The sequence below is a fragment of the Nyctereutes procyonoides genome, unplaced genomic scaffold, assembly GCF_905146905.1.
Source record: "Nyctereutes procyonoides isolate TBG_1078 unplaced genomic scaffold, NYPRO_anot_genome, whole genome shotgun sequence".
Classification (NCBI taxonomy): Eukaryota; Metazoa; Chordata; class Mammalia; order Carnivora; family Canidae; genus Nyctereutes; species Nyctereutes procyonoides.
This window is the reverse complement of record NW_026575033.1, coordinates 8,416,406-8,428,235: the sequence shown is the minus strand read 5'-3', so window position 1 is coordinate 8,428,235 and position 11,830 is coordinate 8,416,406. Positions and strand designations below refer to the sequence as shown.

Here is an 11,830-nt window from a genome sequence, read left to right as displayed (position 1 = left end):
ATAATTAACATCTGTACAGAGTCCTACAGGTTGCAAAGAATGCACCTATAGTAGCTCATTTAGTTTTAGTGACTGGAACAGCTAGCTGTGTGACCTTGGGAAAGTCACCTGACCTCTCTGAACCTCGGATTTCTCCACTATAAAGTGGAAGTGCTACATAGACAGTAAGTCCCCTGACTCCCCTCCAGGGAGAGAAGCTTCCCAGTGGGCCCAGTGATTCAAGGAGAACTGAACTTTATCTGAGCCCCTTCCCTCAGCCTCATAAAGCCTACTGTGTAGGGCTTCCTTGGAACATATTTTCATATGATAAGCAAAGGTCACTTCAGACACAGACGTTGGTGAGTGAACAAATGGTAACTGAAGGCCCTTCCACGTCAAGAGCAAGTGATAATGTTTAGCTGTTGCTGGCCCGAGAGCCCGATTCTCCTCAGCATCAAGAGTTCTCCTCCAGGGTGAGACCCCAAGGCCTTCTCTCAAGGGGATCAGTGCTCATCCATCTCGAGGAATTAGAGCGGGTTATACAATACCTACACTGTTGACCTCAGACTAATTTCAGAAGAAAGAAAACAGGCCACTGCCACTTATTTGCGTAACATTCACCCAAGGAGTAAAACAGATTTCTGTACCCAAATATCACCCCCTCTCTTGAGGCCCTTTCTTTTCTTAAATCTCCTGGCTTTACGAATATATTTTGGAGAGAAAAGCATAGTATAAAATGTAAATTCCTTGCCTTGGATAAGAAAGCATGGTGATCCCAACATGAGAGGAATAAAGCAGTGGATTTCCCCACTCTCCTGCACCCTCTCCCCTTGAGTGCTAAAACTGTACTCCAATAATGACTTCCCACAAACTCGGGAACTTTTCCTCAGATAGAGAAGACCAGACACTCAGTTGGCTGCCAGGGAAATATTCTTGAGTCCAATGGGGGTAGGGACACATCTGCTCCCGTAAGTGAAGCCAGGGCAGCTGTGGACAGCTGCGGCCCTCTCGCTGTTCAGAATGAACATGTTGGGATCCACTGTGGCCTGATGGGGCTGAGCAGGCGATGGACTCTGGGAAGACCCCACAGAAAGGGCACTGCCATCCATTTACTTCCCGGAGATGTTAGCTGAGTGGGCCGTGTGGCACCCGTTATTGAACCTTTTTCTTTGTGCATGGCTGTTGCTGATTGTGTGCGATACCTGAACAATTCCCTAAACACCAAATTAGGTAGAGATCGAGTCATTTCTCCACGGTGAGGTAGACTGCCAAGCTGAACAACTATCAAACTACATTCCCTTTTTTTTCACTCTTCCTTAATTATCCCGGGAATCCAGGTCAATGCAGGGTGAGGTTTCCTGTGAACAGGAGAGGGAGAACAGAAGTGTTTCACTATTTGGATAATTTCATTGATCTGAACAGGATTCAGAAAGTAGACTTCCAAGCTAAGATGGAGAGAGATGGCCTGCCCTATCTGGGTTATAAGAGTCACAGACACCCCAGTTTTCAGGAGCCACAAATATGGGGGAAAGGAGGGTTCCCCAAGCTGGAGCAAACACTGGGGACCTTTGAGCAGGGAGAGAGCCCTGTCAATGATCTGTAGATTCAAGGAGTGTCCATCTGCCTAGAGGAGCAATCCGCCCCTTCCTGCACCTCAAGCTGCTCCCCTTGCCCTGCCCACCGCGCCCCTGCCCTAGCCACTTGCCGGAATTCTGGAAGCCCTGACCCTCTCCGAGGAATGTTGAATGGCCTTTACAACGTTAGCAACAAAGAGACGTCCCTTTGATAACTGAGTTGTGGCTGCCCTGTAGTCTTCCTGATGCTTTATTTACCTGGCTCTCTTTCTTCCCACCCTCTCCTACCCTTAAAAGCTTGCTTTAGCTCTGACTCCATGGGGTCACATTCAGCCTCAGCTCAACCCCAGCCCCAAGCTTTCCACCACTGTGCCTCCTCCAGAGCGATTTGCTGAAGGCTTCTCTGGTGGGGCAGCTGGTTGGAGACCAGAGGTACTGGCTAGAAAGGAGCCTTGAGCAGAGAGGTTGGGGATGACCATCCCAGGCGGTTCTCAGCCCAGGCCAAAAGTTCTAAGAAAGCCACCAAGTACCTTGGGTCTGGTACTGAGAAAACTCACCCCTGAGGCTCTGATGCAGGTGGCACCTGCCACACATTTACACCCAAAGGCTGATGGGGTCCCATCCAGAGCAGGCCTCCAGAGGATAGGCACCTGACAAAGACCTGCCAGAGCCTAAGCCATCATCACGATGAAAAGACACTCAAGCTTCTTTCTCATCAGCCACCTTCTGCTACTCTCTGCTCCTGCCACCCTGCCCTTTGGGGACCTAGATGGGCCTCTTGGATGAAGGGCAACTGGATGTGAAGGGACACTCCCAATCTGAGGAGCTTGTTCAAAGAAATCAGTATAGGCTCCCTTTCTCTCACCAAATAGCCAGACCCAGGACCTAGGAGGGGGTGGTGTACTTGTTACTGCCATGTAGGCCCATTTTCCATGAAGAAAACCAATTGTTTTTTCACCATGATTTCCTTTTTTCCAGCTCTTGCACCCCAATTGAGCCTCAGGTTTACCTGTGGTCCAGCCAGCTCTGGAGTCTGGCATGACCCCTGGGGCCAGAGCAACCCTGGTCGCTCCCAAAGCATTTGGGCGGGCAGACCAGAGCCCTTTCTCAGGGGCAGAGCACAGAGACACAGCTGGAAAACCGGGACAATTAGTCAGCGGCCCGCGGCCGAGCCATAAAAACGCAGGAAGCGGCCACTGCAGGGCGGAGGGAATGGCTGTCCCCAATAAAGTGATTGTTCCAAAGAATGCCCACATTCCGAAGACACAGGCTTGAGCCTGGGCCTCGGCTTCCAGAGCTCAAGGCTTGGGAGGGGGCTGGGAATGGGGGGACAGAAAGAGGAATTGTGTCTCCAGGAAGAGGAGGAAGATATTTGGTAGATCAAAAGTCTGCAGTGCCCACCACTTAACCTCCCACATTCCCACCCCATCAGGACTGCAGACTCCCACTTTCTCTCCCTCTCCCCCAACTCAGTGATTTGGGTTCTGTAATGGGGCTTGCAATTTATTTCCTATTTTATTTCCTGAGAGGTCCAATGACACGCAGCTGTCTGGGCCAGGCCAGTAGATCAATGGAGGACCTGCTCCTGTCTCCCACCTCTTTAGTGCTCAGCTCTCTGACATTCCCCCACCCCCACCCCTGATTTTTAACCCTCTTTCTTGGGAGACCAGCAAGCAGGAGATCCCACACCCCTGGGTTAGTTCAGATCTTACTTGGGCCTGGCCTTTTCCACTATGCAGCTTTGGTGGGTGTCATCTGTAAAATGGAGATGACAACACCAGCTTTGTTCCCCATCTAGGGAGATGTGAGGATCAAGGCAGATAAAGGGCACTGGAAGGAGCTCTCCAGAGATGAGAAGGTGAAGTGACAAATACCAGAGAGCGCTTGACAATGAGAACCGACAAGTGCAGATCTGGAGATGAGTGGCTAGCGTCCCGCTGGTTCCAAGAGCACCTTCAAAAACACGCAGGCATCTTGCCCAGTCCGTGGATCGGGCCGCTGCGAGTCTCAAATCCTTGTCCGTCAGCACAGTCCAGGCTCGTAAGTAGAGAAGGGTTGGAAGGCTCCCGTGGGTCTGCTGCCTGCAGTGGCTAAAACAGAGGCGCGTGCCTAAGACGAAGCTCGCGGCGCCTTGAGCTCCAGTTGGGGCAGTTCACAAGCCAGGCCCTGCCACACAGGTCCCAGCAGCCGCCACCAAGCCCCGTGCCCCCGACACAGTGCATTAAAACCAAGGAAGATCCTTTCCCAACTCTTCCCCATTTGGAGCTCTCAAGAAGCAATCGGTAATGGCCTAGGTTCCCTTCCCCTCTCCTGGAGATGAAAGACAATTTTCTTCGGATAAAGCTTTGCTTTGTAAAGCAGAAAGTGTTTTTAAGACAAAGTTATGACATGTACCTACGTACATATTATCAGAAACTCTGGCTCTCTTTTCCTTAATTTTTAACCACTCATTTAAGTAAACCTCTTCGTGTAGGCTCACTGAATTTTTGCAGACAACATACTGTGTCACCTGCACCCTGCTCAAGAGATGAGAACTTTGCCAGCACCTTGGTTTGACTGTGCTGACTCTTGAATGCAAACGCTCTTTGAAACATTAATTGCTTTAATTTAACTGAAACCCCAAATGTGAGATGAACTCTGAGATGCAACCTGAAGCTAGGGTCATAATTCATCTCGTGGGAGAGGCAAGAGGTTTCCTTGGGGGAAGAAAAAATCCGATTAGCAGTGACAGTTGTTTGGGGCCCCGCAGTCGCAGTCGCAGTCGTTCTGGCCGAGAGCTCAGACAGGGCAGGAACCGGGCCCATCTCTTAGGGTTCCGCCGGTCATCTCCCCCGTTGGTCAAAACGTTGTCATCAAAGTAATGGCTTCCCCTTTCTGTTCTCTTTGGTATAGAAGGAGCTTCTTGATGCCCACCACCCGACCCCGCAAGTGCATAAACACTATTATTTAGTCTCCAAGCCCAGATTCCCATCAGGATAGGTCTTTCCCCCCACCCCCTCTTTTGCAAGTCTCTTGATTTCATTCTTTGAACCTGTGATTGGAGGTTAAAGTGCACCAGGTTGGAAGGAGGAAGCTCTTAACAATAAAGGTCTGAATATTTAGCTGTGATCGGGTCCCGCGTGCTCCCCCCTCTCCTTATCTTTTAAAATGCAAATCGTGTTTCGGGGGGTTGTGCGCTGGGTGCGCGCTGCGCCTCGACGTCTCCAGCCATTGGTGTCTGTGTCATTACTAATAGAGTCTTGTAAACACTCGTTAATCACGAAAGGCCGCCGGCCCGGGGCTCCGCGCTCCAGCTTGTGGCGGGTCTTCCCCGCCTCTGCAGCCCAGTGGGAAGGAGGTGGGAGAAAAGGAGGAAGAAGGGGAGGAGGGAGGAGGCCGGCCCGAGGGAGGGACCGCCTCAGAGGCTCAGGCGCCGCGAGGAGCCCGCGGGACTCCGCTGGCCGGGGCGCCCGCTGCCGCCGCTCGCCGCGCCCCGTCGCCCCTTCCCCTCCGCGGCCTCCCGGCAGCCTCCAGCGTCGGCCCCCAGGCAGCATGGTGAGGTTTGCTGTGGGGCCCTCGCCACCATGTACGTGAGCTACCTCCTGGACAAGGACGTGAGCATGTACCCCAGCTCCGTGCGCCACTCGGGCGGCCTCAACCTGGCCCCGCAGAACTTCGTCAGCCCCCCGCAGTACCCGGACTACGGCGGCTACCATGTGGCGGCTGCGGCCGCGGCGGCCGCCAACCTGGACAGCGCGCAGTCCCCGGGGCCCTCCTGGCCCGCCGCCTACGGGGCTCCGCTGCGAGAGGACTGGAACGGCTACGCGCCGGGGGGCGCCGCGGCCGCAGCCACCGCCGTGGCGCACGGCCTCAACGGGGGCTCGCCGGCCTCAGCCATGGGCTACAGCAGCCCCGCCGACTACCACCCGCACCACCACCCGCACCACCACCCGCACCACCCGGCCGCCGCGCCCTCCTGCGCCACCGGCTTGCTGCAGACCCTGAACCCCGGCCCTCCGGGGCCCGCAGCCACGGCCGCCGCAGAGCAGCTGTCCCCCGGCGGCCAGCGGCGGAACCTGTGCGAGTGGATGCGGAAGCCCGCGCAGCCGTCCCTCGGGAGCCAAGGTAGGCGGCGGCGGGGGCTCGGGGGCTGCGGGGCTCGGGGGCTGCGGGGCTGGGGGCTGCGGGGGCTGCGGGGCTCGGGGGCTCGGGGGCTGCGGGGGCTCGGAGGCTGCGGGGGCTCGGGGGCTGCGGGGGCTGCGGGGCTGCGGGGGCTCGGAGGCTGCGGGGGCTCGGGGGCTCGGGGGCTGCGGGGCTGCGGGGGCTCGGGGGCTGCGGGGCCCGCCGCGCGTCGGGGCGGACGCAGGCGTCCGGAGCTGGCAGGGAGCCCCGCCGGGCGGAGACGCACTCGGCCGGCCTCGCCTGCGGGGCTTCTCTGCGGCGCTTGGGTTGGCGCGGGGCGGGAGCGAGGACTCTGGGCTCCCAACCCGTGTTCAGTGTAGGGCAGAGGAGAGCCTTCCTCTTTCCAGCGGTCCTCCATTCGTACGGTCCCAGCACTCTCGGGACGCTCCCAGGGTCGTCGGCGAGCACGGCTGTGCAGGAGCGGGATCGCGTCCTCCGCAGTCGCTGCCGCCAGCGCTCGGGGCGTAGCTTCGAGCCCCGGGCGAAAGGGAGCCTCGCTCTGCACCGGGCGGGGCTTTAGAGCGTTTCCCTCCACGCCACCAAGGCACAGCCACCAGTCCTGGTGGCCCGGAGGACTGGGTGGCTGTGCGTGGGGCCAGGTTCGGCCATTCGGGCCAATTCAAGGGGTCTCAAGAGCTCTGGCAAGCAGGGAGACCGGGCCAAGCTGCAGTTGCAGCAGAGGCCCCAGGAACCAAGGAGAAGGGAGCGCGCCCCGTCATTGAACCTTGGATTTGCAAAGGAGTTAGTTGAGTCAAAAGCTGGAGGGCTGCGGGCAAGAAGTCCTGAGAGTCCCCCGCGGAGAGGGAAGGGGATTCAGCTTGGGCTCCAGACAGGGATCATTTCTCCCATTCCCCCACTCCTCCTTCCCAGGTCTCAGGGGTGTGTGTGTGTGTGTGTGTGTGTGTGTACACGCGCGGCTGCGTTCAAGAAGCTTGCTCAGGAGATGTCCCTGCTGCAGACATCCTAGGTTTGCCGGATTGTGGGGGCTCCTTAGTTCCGGGTCTGCCCCTCCTGGTATGGGGTTGTGTGTGTCAAAGTGGGAAGGAAGTGCGAATGCGAATTCGTGTGGTGGGAGAGTCCTGCTGGCTCCCTTTTGCACTCCTTAAAGTCTTCCTAGCCCTCTGCACTTCCGCTTTTTTCTCTTCCCTTCTTTCTGGCCCGGCCCGACCCGCATGCAGGTTATGGCCACTTTTCAGACTTTTATAGCCAATTACAACCATATAAATCAGAGAAGCCATTGGGGGCTGTCTCTGGGCATCGGTATTTGCGTCACTGGGCACATGCCGGGTGGGAAATGCCGCCGCCCAGGGAGAAGGCCACGGGGCCAGCCTCGGAACCTCTTCTAGGTCCCTTCCCCAAGAGGAGGCGCTCCCGTCTGAGCAGAGCAGAGCGCCTTCTCAGGAGGGGCTCCCTCATAGGGAGCCTGCCTGGGGGTACAACTGGCAGCGATCGGGGGCCCTAAGGGAGACCTTTGGTGTGTCGGGGCCCGGGCGGGGGAGAGGGGGGTAGCCACAGGAGCCCAGGCCGCGGGGTCAGCAGATGAGAGGCCGCTGTGATGTCCCGCGCGGAGGTGGCAAGGCCGCAGTCGGCGCCGGGCGCCCTTGTGATGTTAATGTCTTGAGGCCGCGGCCCGCGGGCCAGAGCCCGACTTCTCTGCGGAGCATCATCTGTCAAGGGGCTAGGGGGTTGGTCCCGGGCCCGGCCCGCTTTGATATACACCTTCCCAGCCCTGCCATTGTCTCTTTTAGGGCCCGGAAAGAGGGTGGTGACTTTCGCAGTCAATAATGAATTCTCACAAGTCCCTCTCATCTCTCCCCTCCTCCAGCCCCCTCCCCGGTTCCCAGGGGGTGCGGGGCGCCTCCAAGGCCCTTGGGGCGCAAGCCACAGAGCGCGCAAGGGCCCGGGTCACCGCGTTCCCGGCCGGTCAGGGGTTCTGCAAGGGGAGCGCTGGAGCCAGAGCCGCGCGCAGGCACCCCAAGGCGAGCGTTGCTACTGGGCTGTTCAGCGCGGAGAACTTTTCGCGCCCCGGCTCCCCAGCCCTTGGGGGCGTCCTTCAGGCTCCCAGCTGGCTGCGGTGTCGGCCGCGCCTGATGCTACCTGCGTGACCTGGTCTGATTCTCAGTTTCCTTATCTGTAAAACGGGGCGACTGCCGCTGGCAGCCCCGAGTGGGCTTGGGCGGCGACGCGTGTGAACGCGCCCTCCAGCTGGAAAGCTCTCAGAACGTGTTAGTTCCCTTTAGCTGCTTCCAGGCTCGGGGTCGGGGCCGCTGCGCCCATTCAAATGCGCCTGCCTGGCCGTGTTTATGTTAATGCGCCTGGCGGGGAGGGGGATGAAAGCCGGGGCCGCCATTTGCTCAGTAGTGGTAATTCAAACAGAATGCGGTGGTTATTAAGGCATTGAAAGGGCTTTTCTTTGATAAGATCGCCTTGTCCTGCATTGTTTGCGACTGTGTTCCCCTTTCAGCGGCTCGGGGGAGCTCCCTCTGATCCGGCCTGTATCTTCCCAGGGCGCTTTTGTTGTGGTTTGCAAAGGGTTTTACCTGAACAAAGTCGGCCTGCGGAGCATTAAACACCTCCAAGAGACTCCCAGACCCTTTAGATCTTCCTGTAGGACTGGGCACTGGGCGACTGAACCTGTTCGGCTGCAGGAAGACCAGGACCTGGGGCCCACGAGGAGGGAAGAGCTCCTGGCCAGGGCCCAGCCGAGGGTTGACCCAGGGCAGACCCGGTGGAGACGCCAGGCTCGGGCCTGCTCCAACCGCGCGACGGGCACTATTTGTCAAGGCCCTTCAGTAAAACAATCAACCTGAGGTTTAATATGTTGACTCAATCCAATGAGCATAGATCACTGGTCAGGATAGCTCTGGCACAGTCTGTAGCAGAAATAAATGGGGGATTAAGAAAGAAAAAGTGACAAATGCCAAACCAGGCTCTGCCAGGTAGACGGTGCTGCCAGCGGGAGGGGCTCTCTGCCTGCCAGACCCCGGCTCAGAATTCCATCAGTTGGGCCTCATGGGCCTGGGAAAAGATTCTGGTGACCCCAGAGAATCTATCAGCTCCTGCACCTGCCTTTCCACTTGTAATAAAGCAAACAGAAAGTAGCGCCGCCACCCCACACATTGTGCCGGACGTGTACCCAAGACCTGAGCTGTTCTTGGGGAGGGCTTCCATCTCTGGTGGGCCTGAAAACCCGAATATTCCCAGGACGCCGGAGATTGTGTCCTGCCCCGCTTCCCTTTGGAAGTTGCCTGCTCTAGGACAATATTTGGTTTACCAAAAGGGTGGCTGGGTTCAGCTATCGTAGGCATCTGAGATTTTAGTTTTTCTTCACTTTTAAAAACCACTTAACCCTAAGGTTAGTGTAGTTGTCTTGGATAGCCTTGCACCCAGCCATCAGGACCCCCTGGGGGGTCTTGTCAGACTAGGCAGGAACCAGCCAAACCCTGGCCCCCTGGGGCGGCGGAGGAAGAGAAATGGCCCTGGGGTTAGGTAGGTTTGTCATTACCCATGACTGATGGGCCGCCTTGCAGTTCTCAGCCCTAACTTCTCCTTCCTCCGCAGTGAAAACCAGGACGAAAGACAAATACCGAGTGGTGTACACGGATCACCAGCGGCTGGAGCTAGAGAAGGAGTTTCACTACAGTCGTTACATCACCATCCGGAGGAAAGCTGAGCTGGCCGCCACCTTGGGGCTCTCCGAGAGGCAGGTGGGAACCGCCTTGCTCCCTCCAGGGCGCGATCACTGGCTGCGGGCGGGTGGGGGTGTTCCTCGCGCAGAGTTAGAAGCCGGACCCCAGAATCCACCTAGTTCTGTGAGCAGATTAAAGGAGGCTAGAGGGGCGCCCGGCTGGCTCAGTAGATAGAGCATGTGACTTTTGATCTCACAGTTGTTGAGTTCAAGCCCTACTTAGGTGTAGGGCTTGCTTAAAATAAGTAAGTAAGTAAGTAAGTAAGTAAATAAATAAATAAAGCAGGAGGATGGAGAACATTTCCTTCTGAATGCTTTTAGAAAAGGCTCCTTCCGCTTCTAGTTGTCTTTTTTGGATTTTTTTCCTCTCCTATTTTCCAGGGGGAAACGCAAGAAAAAAAACTGAGTAGTAGTCTAATCTGGAATTCTATTGGGGTGATAGAAGACTTAAAAGACTTATTTTCTTTGTGCCCAGCAAAATACCTGGGGGGAAAATTAATATAAGAGTCCAATCCCTGCCCATAAATACTAGAGGGAGGCTTGACTCAGGAACACTCTATATGGTTTAGAAAAAAAGGAAAACAGGAATCCCTGGGTGGCACAGCGGTTTAGCACCTGCCTTTGGCCCAGTGCGCAATCCTGGAGACCCGGGATCGAATCCCACATCGGGCTCCCGGTGCATGGAGCCTGCTTCTCTCTCTGCCTCTCTCTCTTTCTCTCTTTGTGTGTGACTATCATAAATAAATAAAAATTAAAAAAAAAAGAAAAAAGGAAAATAGGCCAAATCCACCGCTGGGAAGCCCCATGTTAAATCTCATTCTCATGGGGTGCCTGGGTGACACAGTCGGTTAAGCATCTGGCTCTTAGTTTCAGCTCAGGTTGTGAGATCAGGGTTGTGGGAATGAGCCCTGTGCGGGGCTCCACGCTCTGTGCAGAATCTGCTTGAGCTCCTCTCTCCTTCTCCCTCTCCCTCTGCTCCTCCCCTCCCTCCTTGTGTTCTCTCTCTCTCTCAAATAAATGGTTACATCTTTTTAAAAGATCTCATTCTCAGCTTTAAAGTGAGGAATATTACATTTCAGTTAAGTTTTGAGAGGTCAAAGGTTGTCATTTTGAAGTACATCCATGCTGGCCTTCTCTCGCTTGTTGTAGAAAGGGCTTTGCAGTTTGTTTTCCTTAGTTCTGAGACGCTGAACTCTCCCAGTAAGGTTATAGATAAAGGTTGCTTTGTAACGCAACCTGGTGAGAACAAGGAGGGAAGAAGGCTTTTCTCTCCTGAGGCTGTGCTGGGCTCCGGAAGGGCTCTGGCACTGAGTTGTCATGGGGCTCTCAGCTGAAAGGCTGGGAGAAGGTGTGGGGGTGCCTGAGATAGAGAAGGCACTTCTATAGTTGGAGAGGGAAGAACTGCTGCTAGTGCAGAAGGCCATCCTCCCTACACCAGCTTCTTCACCACCGTCTCTTCCTCCCCCCCTTTCCATTTCTAGGTTAAAATTTGGTTTCAGAACCGCAGAGCCAAGGAAAGGAAAATCAACAAGAAGAAGTTGCAGCAGCAGCAGCAACAGCAGCCGCCCCCGCAAGCCCCACCGCCTGCACCGCAGCCTCCCCAGCCCCAGCCGGGTCCTCTGAGAAGCGTCCCGGAGTCCCTGAGTCCCGTGTCCGCCCTGCAGGGCTCGGTGCCTGGCTCTGTCCCCGGGGTTCTGGGGCCAGCGGCGGGGGTGTTAAACCCTACTGTCACCCAATGACCTACAGTGGCCTGCAGCAGCAGAGCGATTCTGGGCTGAGCCATGAGGAGCACAGACTCTGCTAGAATCCTCAGGAGAGACCCCCCTTCCCTCCCCTCCACAAATGTACACCAACTTACCTAGCTCTCAGAGAAAAACATGGGGGCCAGGAGCAAGGACAAGTGGGGTTGGAGGCCTCAAGGAAGACATTCTCCCAGATTTTTACTTCTTCTGGCCGGACTTTCTGCCAGCGAGGAGATGGGATCTGACAACTGGGGCTTCATTTAGTACTGGCAAAAGCATCGCCTGGACTGGCTAAACAGACCAAGCCTTCGTACCCCTCCTCCCCAGCTCTTGGCCTTCCAAATCTGCAGGATGCATCTCTGGTTGAAGCTGAGGGGAGAGAGGGACTCAGGGGGAACCCAGTGCTTGAAGCCAAGGTGGCTACTTGCCTACCGCCTGCCATTCAAGGGTCAGCTGGTTCCTCCTGCCGCAAGGGCAGGCAAGATTTAACTACAAAAGTCAGAGGCAGCTAAGATAGATACCTGGACCCACCAAAGACTGAAGAACCCCCAGGTCTTTGTCTTTCTTCTCTTCCCTTCCCAGACCAGGAGAGGCTTGGCTGGTGTATGTGCGGTGTATGGTGTGAGGGGCGTGGTTACTGGACTCCAGGCCTGACCAGAGGGCCCAGGACAGGGCCTTGTTTAGAA

General features: G+C 56.2%; 1 protein-coding gene across 2 annotated transcripts; it reads left to right on the top strand.

Moving 5' to 3' along the window:
• The first annotated feature begins 5,116 nt into the window (after positions 1 to 5,116).
• Positions 5,117 to 11,141, top strand: CDX2 (caudal type homeobox 2). 2 transcript variants are annotated; one of them, XM_055317477.1, is made up of 3 exons: positions 5,117 to 5,657; positions 9,276 to 9,421; positions 10,884 to 11,141. In XM_055317477.1, the coding sequence occupies exons 1-3, from the start codon at positions 5,117 to 5,119 to the stop codon at positions 11,139 to 11,141; spliced, it is 945 nt and encodes a 314-aa protein (XP_055173452.1). The 2 variants fall into 2 exon arrangements, with proteins under 2 accessions (XP_055173452.1, XP_055173453.1); XM_055317478.1 differs by having other exon boundaries at positions 9,276 to 9,417; positions 10,884 to 11,025.
• Positions 11,142 to 11,830: the final 689 nt, after the last annotated feature.